This window comes from Tupaia chinensis, unplaced genomic scaffold (genome assembly GCF_000334495.1).
Source record: "Tupaia chinensis unplaced genomic scaffold, TupChi_1.0 Scaffold000077_1, whole genome shotgun sequence".
Taxonomy (NCBI): domain Eukaryota; kingdom Metazoa; phylum Chordata; class Mammalia; order Scandentia; family Tupaiidae; genus Tupaia; species Tupaia belangeri.
In genome coordinates, this window is record NW_006159538.1 from 5073486 (window position 1) to 5081287 (window position 7802).

The following is a 7802-nucleotide window of genomic DNA, read 5'->3' on the forward strand; positions in this document are numbered from 1 at the left end:
CATTCTCCTCTCGGGATCTTGGGCATGCACGCACACGTGCCCAGTGTGAGTTTTAAGCCACCGGGTCCGGGACGTGAACCGCGGTCGACTACGTGGGAGTCCAGCAACATAGCCATTACGCTAACTGCTGGTTCCCAACATTTTTTTGATGCTCAAGACATTTTTCCTGTTGACTTTCAGGAGAGCCAAAGAACAGTAGCAACTGCTATTAAGGGAGAGTCATGAGATAGTTGAAGCTTTAGCAGAAAAACGTTCGGCAAAGCTGCATCAGAGTCCGTTTCTTCCTCACCAGTGCTCCTGCTCATCCCTCTCATCAAACAGGAGCAATCTTGTGAGAGTGTCAGTGGGAAGTCATTAGGCAGCTGCTGTACAGTCCTGACTTAGCTCTCTCTGATGTCTTTTTCCTTATCTTAAAAAATCTTCAAAGGGCACCTATGTTTCTTCAGTTAATCATGTAAAAAGGACATGGCTGCATTCTCAGGACCCCAAGTTCTCTAGGGATAGACTAAATGGATGGTATTGTTGCTTGCAAAGTATCTTGAACTTGATGGAGCTAATACTAAGAAATGTAAAGTTTATATTTTTATATTATCTTTTTTTTTTTTAAGTTGCTGGAGGGCACACATATGGTCACCAGAGTGAGACAGAAACAGGGAAGAGCACCTCCTGTTGGGGCAGAATTGTTCTGTGCAGTCCCTTCTCCATCTTGTTGGGACTTGGGACATGCCCATACATGTGCCTAATATGTTTTTCAGTCCCCAAATTTAGCCGTATTCAAACCACGTGGCCATGTGTGCTCTGGCTCCCTTAACTACTGGGCTATGGGACTGGCCTTTTATCTTTTAATTCCATTTTCTACAACTTTGGAGTCCCCTTGTACATGTCTAAAGTTCAGGAGAGAAATGTAGTCAGATAAGTGAGAGTCATTACCATATGGACAGTATTTGAAGGAAGGACGATTTAAAGGATTCTACACACTGACTTACAACCTTTTTCAAATAGTAGGGCTTTTGGGATCAAGTGGGACTTTATTCTAAAGATAGTACAAGTCATGAGAGGTTTAAACTAGCAGAGACATTTCATTCCATTTAGCTGCCATGGCAAAAAATAAATTAGAGTAGCAAAAGCATATATTGGGGGTATATAATTAAAGAGCTTTTGTAATAGTTTGGGCCATGATGGGAGCAAGAGGTTAGAGTGTATCTGGTTAGGTATTTCTGTGTAACAAACCAGCCCAAATTTAGGTGCGTAAACTAAAACCATTTTCTTACTCTATTCTGTGAGTCAGGAATTTGGAGAGTGCACATTAGTGATTGCTTATGACTTCTTTACATTCTGCCTCATCTGGGAGGAATTGAAGGGCCTGGACAATTTAAGGACTGAGCTCAGCTAGGAGTGTCCAACGGAGTAGCTACATGTGGCCTCTCTATGTATCATAGGCTTCTCAGGGCCTGGAGACTGGGTTCAGAGAGGAAGCATTTGGAGAGCAAACATTCTAGAAGATGAAGGCAAAGCTGCAAGGCTTTTCTTGACTTAGACTCCAAAGTTATGAACCATCTCTGCCATGTACCCCTAGACCAGCTTAGATGAAAGGAAACAGCAGTTAGACTCTACCTCTTAGGAGGAAATGTTAAAATCACCTTTCTGAAAAGCATGTGGCATGGGAAATTCTGCACTCACCCTTGAGAAGTATTATCTGCCATAGGAAGGAAATGATACAATTCAAGACATGTTTATGAGGACTTGAGGAATTATTTGGATTAAGAGATGAAGGGAGAGCCATGGATTCATTATTCTATAAATAATTAAGTGCCTGCTGTATGTCTGACACCATTCTGAGATGATTCTGAGAACGTGAACGGATGGTGATGCCATTTACCAATGTGGAAAACTCTGCAGAGAGAGGCCGAGATGATAAGTTGTTCTGGTGCCTGTGAGGTGGTATTCAAATGGGTTTTCAGAGGACAGTTGAAGGCATAATGTGCATCTATGCCTCAGAAATAAATTTGAGAATTGTTAGCTTAGGGTGAAACAAGAAAAGAACTTAAAATGGCCTGGGAAATACTAATGTTTAATGAATAGCTGGAAGAGAAAATTGGCAACGGTGACCGAGAAAGAACTATACAAAGAAAGAAAAACAGGAATAATGGTATCAGAGATTGTTAGGGGGGAGAGTGTTTTAAGAAATAGAGCAGTCTACTATAAGAGATTTAACCAAGAGGTCAAAGTTAAGATTGAGCTCAGAAGCCGTAGATTGTCTTTAACAATATAAAGGCTGTTTGGAGGCCATAGCAAGAACAGTTTTATAGAGCGGTGTGAGTGGAAGCTAGATTGAAATTAGTTTAGAAGCTAGGGGGAAAAGAATGTGTGGAGACATCTAGGAAGTTGGCTTAAAGGAAATTAGAAAAAATGATAATGGGGAGTAGCTAGCCTAGAGAGAGATGGCTAAGTAGTAGTAATATAGATGATTAATTATATAGCCATTTCTTATGTCTAAGTAGTAGTAATATAGATGATTAATTATTTTGCCATTTCTTATATTATTACTGTGATGTATTATGACAATGATATATATGTATATATATCCCAACCAGATGGAGAAGGGGCTGCACAGAGCAATTCTGCCCCAACAGGAGGTGCTCTTCCCTGTTTCTGTCTCACTCTGGTGAGCATATGTGTGCCCTCCAGCAACTTAAAAAAAAAAAGATAATATAAAAATATGAACTTTACATTTCTTAGTATTAGCTCCATCAAGTTCAAGATACTTTGCAGGCAAAGTATCTTAGTCTATCCCTAGAGAACTTGGGGTCCTGAGAATGTAGACATAATTGGGGATAAAAAAGTCCCTCAGGAGACTGTATCTGAGTTCTAGTGCCCTTCTCTAGCCTTCTCTCAATTCCTACACACATGCTTACTCTCACACATTCACACAGTCCATCCACATATCCAGTTGCTGCTTAACCTCTCCCTTGAGGCTAATGCAGTAGCAATGGTTCTGAGATAGTGGAGACTTAGATAAGTGATAGGACATCGCCACTGAAATAGGAACAGAAGAAAAAAAAATTAGGTCAGTGCAGGTGAGTCTGCAGGCTAAGTATTTGGGAAGTTGGAGATGTTCATTATATTTGTATTTAGTGAGGGTCAAGTCTTTATCTTTCACCTCATCACTTCTAGGATCAAGTCTGTTATGGAATTCTTATACCGTGTTCTGTTTTGCTTGCCTTATCCCAAACTCCATTGATTTTTGTTATCTCATCTCTCCTTCTCTGCTCAAATATTAATGTTGTTTGTGAGTAACTTTCTGAGAAATAGAACTGTGGGAGATGGAATATGGGAACCATTCAGTCATCGGAAAAACCATGACACATTTTTCTATGCAAACATGTGTCATAACTTTTCCAATAACCCAGTATTTTAGTTCTTATGGATAATTTGAAAAGTATCACTAAGGTATACCGTCAGACATACATATATTGATAAAGGATAACAGAAGTTAGTGAAAAGTTTCCTGGACTAGGGATGGGGTTTCAGTTTTAACTATGCAAACTTTATAACCATAGGCAAATTACTAAATAAGTTCTAAAATTAGGCTTGTGTTAGATGCCTTCAGTTAGCTCTTTGTGCTATGAAATTCTACAATTGAATAAGAACTTCTTAGGAAAGGTTTTGGTGACTAAAGAATAACTAGTATATTGTCTGTAGTATCCCAGAATAGATACTGAATTAATCTGGTGTCTTATCCGTGTTTTGCTTCTGTTTTACTTCTCAGCCATCTAAAAAATCAAGATATTTTTGTGGGTTTCATTTCAGGTGCCCTAATGCATGAGTTGTCGAATGATGGTGCTCGTAGACAATTTGAATTTTATCTGGAAGAAATGATCCTCCCTCTCATGGTAGCCAGTGCCCAGAGTGGGGAGCGAGAATGCCATATAGTGGTGCTTACAGATGATGATGTGGTCGATTGGGATGAGGAATATCCACCACAAATGGGAGAAGAGTATTCACAAAGTAAGTATTGTGACTTGTTTTCTCTCTCTGGAAACATCTCTTTTATAATATTAATCAAATGACAGTTTTTGTTAAAAAAAAAAAAATACATCAGAATCTTACCATAGAGCAGGGGTCAGCAAACTATAGGCTGTGGGTCAAATCCAGCCCACTGCCTGTTTTTATAAATAAAATCTTATTATAAAGTCTTACAAAGGTTTGCCTCTGGCTGCTTTCATGCTATCATAGCAGAGTTGTGTAATTGCAACAGGGACGGCATGGCCTGCAAAGCCCTGAGTGTGTACTGTATGGCCCTGTGCAGAAAAAGTGCCCATCCTGCCATACCCAGAAGTGGTCTCCTCTTTGTGGACTATCTAGATCCCAATAGTTCTTTTTTTCTTTGTATTTAGAAGTGTCCTAGAGAGGTAATTCCTGGAATTAGTAGATTAGAAAAATAGCTTTTTACTTTAATGAGGTTTTTAAAAAATATAAATGTAGACACTTCAAATCACAGTTTTCAAGGATAAGTTCTAAGATGTTTTTTTTTTTTATATGTATTCCTGGAGATCCTTGAGAAAGTTTTGTGGAACTAACTTTTAGATATTTCTGACCAAATTAGCATGTATTCAGCAACAATGACTTTTTTGTTATTGTTGTTGGTTTTTTGCTATCGGGCACGTACACTTGTCAGAGAGAGAAAACACCCTACAGGGGGAATGGCCACAGCACAGTCCCTTCTCCACCATCCTCCTCTTGGAAATTTGGGCACATGCACACACAACTCATGTGACTTTTCAAGCCATGGAGTCTGGGACTCGAACTGTGCAGCTAGCCATGTGGAATCCAGCTTGTTTTATTCTTCTTCCAAATTTGTTTGATTAGAGTCTTTTGATTTTTTTTAATTGTTGTTAGAAAAATCTATCTTATATTTTTTTTCTTGATGAACCCAATATTAGTATTTTTGACCAGTTCAATAGATATAGAAGAAAAGTTGAAAGAATGACTTCAGAAGAGTACAGAACAAGAGACTATTCTGTGCATCTTTCTGTTGACTATAAGAATTGGGGTTTAAGTAACACAGGAATATAGAAAGTGCCAAAGTGCTTTAATTTCTGATTTTTAAATTTTATATCCCCTTTGCTAAAGCCAAAAAAATCAGACTCTAACTGCTTTTTTTTTTAACTTCTAAAGATTTTCAAAATATTATTTTATCATAATGGTAGCACTTTTCAGAATTTACACTGGTGTATTTCATTTGCATGTATTTAAGTGAGTGTTGTAATTCTTTTGTAAATGATTTAATAGGCATTTCTGCTACTTTCTCAGTTTTAGGCTGTTTTTTGACCATGGTTTTCTATAATAGTATGTAGAATAAAAGTAGAACAAAATGCAGAAAAAAGGAAAGCTTCCAAAAATCAAAAGAAATATACTAAATTGTTTTCTGTTTAGAAATATGAATGATTATAATTTATATTTTAGTTTCAAAAGTTTGCTATAAGAGAGGAAGTACAGCTGTAAAACGAGAAGTAAGTTTATAGTAATAAAGGAATTACGATAGACCTTTTTCTCTTCTATTGTTGAACTCATTTCAAAATTTTTGTTTTCTTACAGTTCTTTTTCTTAAACTTTAAAGCTGAAAAGAACTTAAAGCACTTTCACTTAATTTGTCTAAATATGTTTTGTTTTGTGCCAAAATGTTCCAACCTAAAGATTTGAGGAGATAACCTTTTCAGCATGATTTCCCTAGATGTGACTTTAAGACAAGTATCTTCTCTGAGATGTCAAAAATGTTTATTTTGAAATACCAGTAATCTTAAGGATGTAGTAATAATCACAAATTTACTCCATGAGTAGAATTTGTATGCATATTTTCCTTTTATTGGCTCTTAAACCAGCATGTTTGGTTTGTGAGTGTGTTTTTCTTTTTTTGAAAAAACCTTTGCAGTTCACCTTTTAAGGGAGATAACTCCACCTGAAAGAGAGAAGGCGAGGAAGGTCCGTCAGTCTAACTCCTTGAAGTTCCCAGCTCATTTGGAAGACTCAACATGTTGTCAGTGGAATGTCTGTCCTTTGCAAAGCCAGTTTGCTCTAAACAGACTAACCTAGGCAGAATATGCTCGAATCTGCCATTTTTAACATCAGTATTAAATGGGGTTGTTCGTCTGAATGGAAAACAGTTTGTGGGGAGGGTCTTTGCCTTTTGGGGAATTTATTAATAGTTGCTCAGTCCATGAATTGTGAAGTATATGTGTTTCATACTCTTTGACAAGGCAGTTTTCCCCTCCAGACTAGGCCTTGTAGGCATCTCAGCGAAGTCCTTTACTTTGCCTGCTCAATAATCATCTGTTGGTATCTTCTCTTGGTTCTCTTATTTGGATGTTGGGGTAGATCCCAGTCTAATAAGTTGTGTATGATGTATCTTTCAGAAGGAGACTTTTCCTATGGATTGGGTTACCCAATTGGTTATCAAAGCTTTTCTTGTTTCCTCTTAAGTAGACATTTGCTTTTATATTAACTGTACTGAATATTGTCCTGTCCTGTTGGCTAGTCATCCTTTGGCATTACTGCATCCATTTGGGCTTTGGGGGCTGTCCGGCCCCTTTGATGATCAAGATAAATTTAAGTTAATCTCTAAGTACTTTGATTTTGATACAAAAATATTTTTGTCTTCTTGTTTCCAGTTATTTATAGCACAAAATTATATAGATTTTTCAAGTACATTGAAAACAGAGATGTGGCCAAATCAGTTTTGAAGGAGAGGGGTCTTAAGAAGATTAGACTGGGAATAGAAGGTAAGACATTTTCATTAATTTCTATTAGTTTTATTTTAAAAAAAAATGAGATCCTCTTTAGAATATAGTTTGAATACTTTGAGGAAAAACTCTGACAAATGACTACTCAATGCTTATAGTAGTTCTATAAAGAACAAAAATCAGCTCCTCAATATCAGAAGACAGGCCATTAGAAATTAATTATTCCAAAAGATCCTCTAGCAATATAGAGAGATGAATTTCTCTTTTCTGCTATAGCTCACCCTGATTCATTTTTGACAGGGCTCATGTGGTGTGTGTGGGCAGGCAGGCATGTACATTCTCATAGGATTGGCAAGGCTCTTTTCCTAGTAGTAATCATCAAATCTCAATAGAATTAAAAAGTGCTTTCTGAAAATAATATGTAAAAGCAGTACTGTTAGCTTACCTAGTGTCTTAAAATATGATAATAACTTATTTTCAAGTTAAATACAAATGACTAAACTGCTTTCTTCTTATTTAGATGTATACATTTTTAAATAACCTTTTATTCTGTAATTTAATGAATTTTTTCATATGCTTTGTCAGGCACTTCTTTGATTTTAAAATACCCTCATTAAAAACAAAATATTTTGCTTGGCATGATTATGTGGCATAACGTAAAGAGTAAAGGCTCAGGGCCAGATGCTTATGTTCAAGTTCTCTGACTTCATAGCTGTATGATGTTGGCCAAAGCCCTCAAACTTGGTCCCTCCTAAGGGAACCTTAATCAGTATTTTATAAAGTTGCAAGGGTAGTACGTGTTAATACATGAAAAACACTTAAAACAATGTCCGGTACATAGTAAGTTCTCAATGTGTGCTTTTGATGGTGATAATGAAGATCATAGTGTTGGTCCATGACTAGGTTCAGCTACTGTAGATTACAGTAATGGGTTGCTAAGACATATTAGAAGGACCAGAAACTTTTTTTTTTTAATTTTTTTTAAAATTTACCAGAGGGCACATTCACTCCCTGAATAGAGAGAAGAACAGACAAGGGGGGGGGGGGGGGCGTAGAGCGCAA

At 37.0% G+C, this 7802-nt stretch overlaps 1 protein-coding gene across 10 annotated transcripts in view; it reads left to right on the forward strand.

Moving 5' to 3' along the window:
* The window catches only part of BTBD10 (BTB domain containing 10), a 79418-nt gene that overhangs the window by 62954 nt on the left and 8662 nt on the right, over positions 1 to 7802 (forward strand). For all 10 annotated transcript variants that reach the window (XM_006142543.3, XM_006142551.3, XM_006142549.3 and 7 more), the window contains 2 exons: positions 3811 to 4008; positions 6669 to 6779. In XM_006142543.3, the coding sequence (XP_006142605.1) occupies positions 3811 to 4008; positions 6669 to 6779 (309 nt within the window). The remainder of the gene's footprint in view (positions 1 to 3810; positions 4009 to 6668; positions 6780 to 7802) is intronic.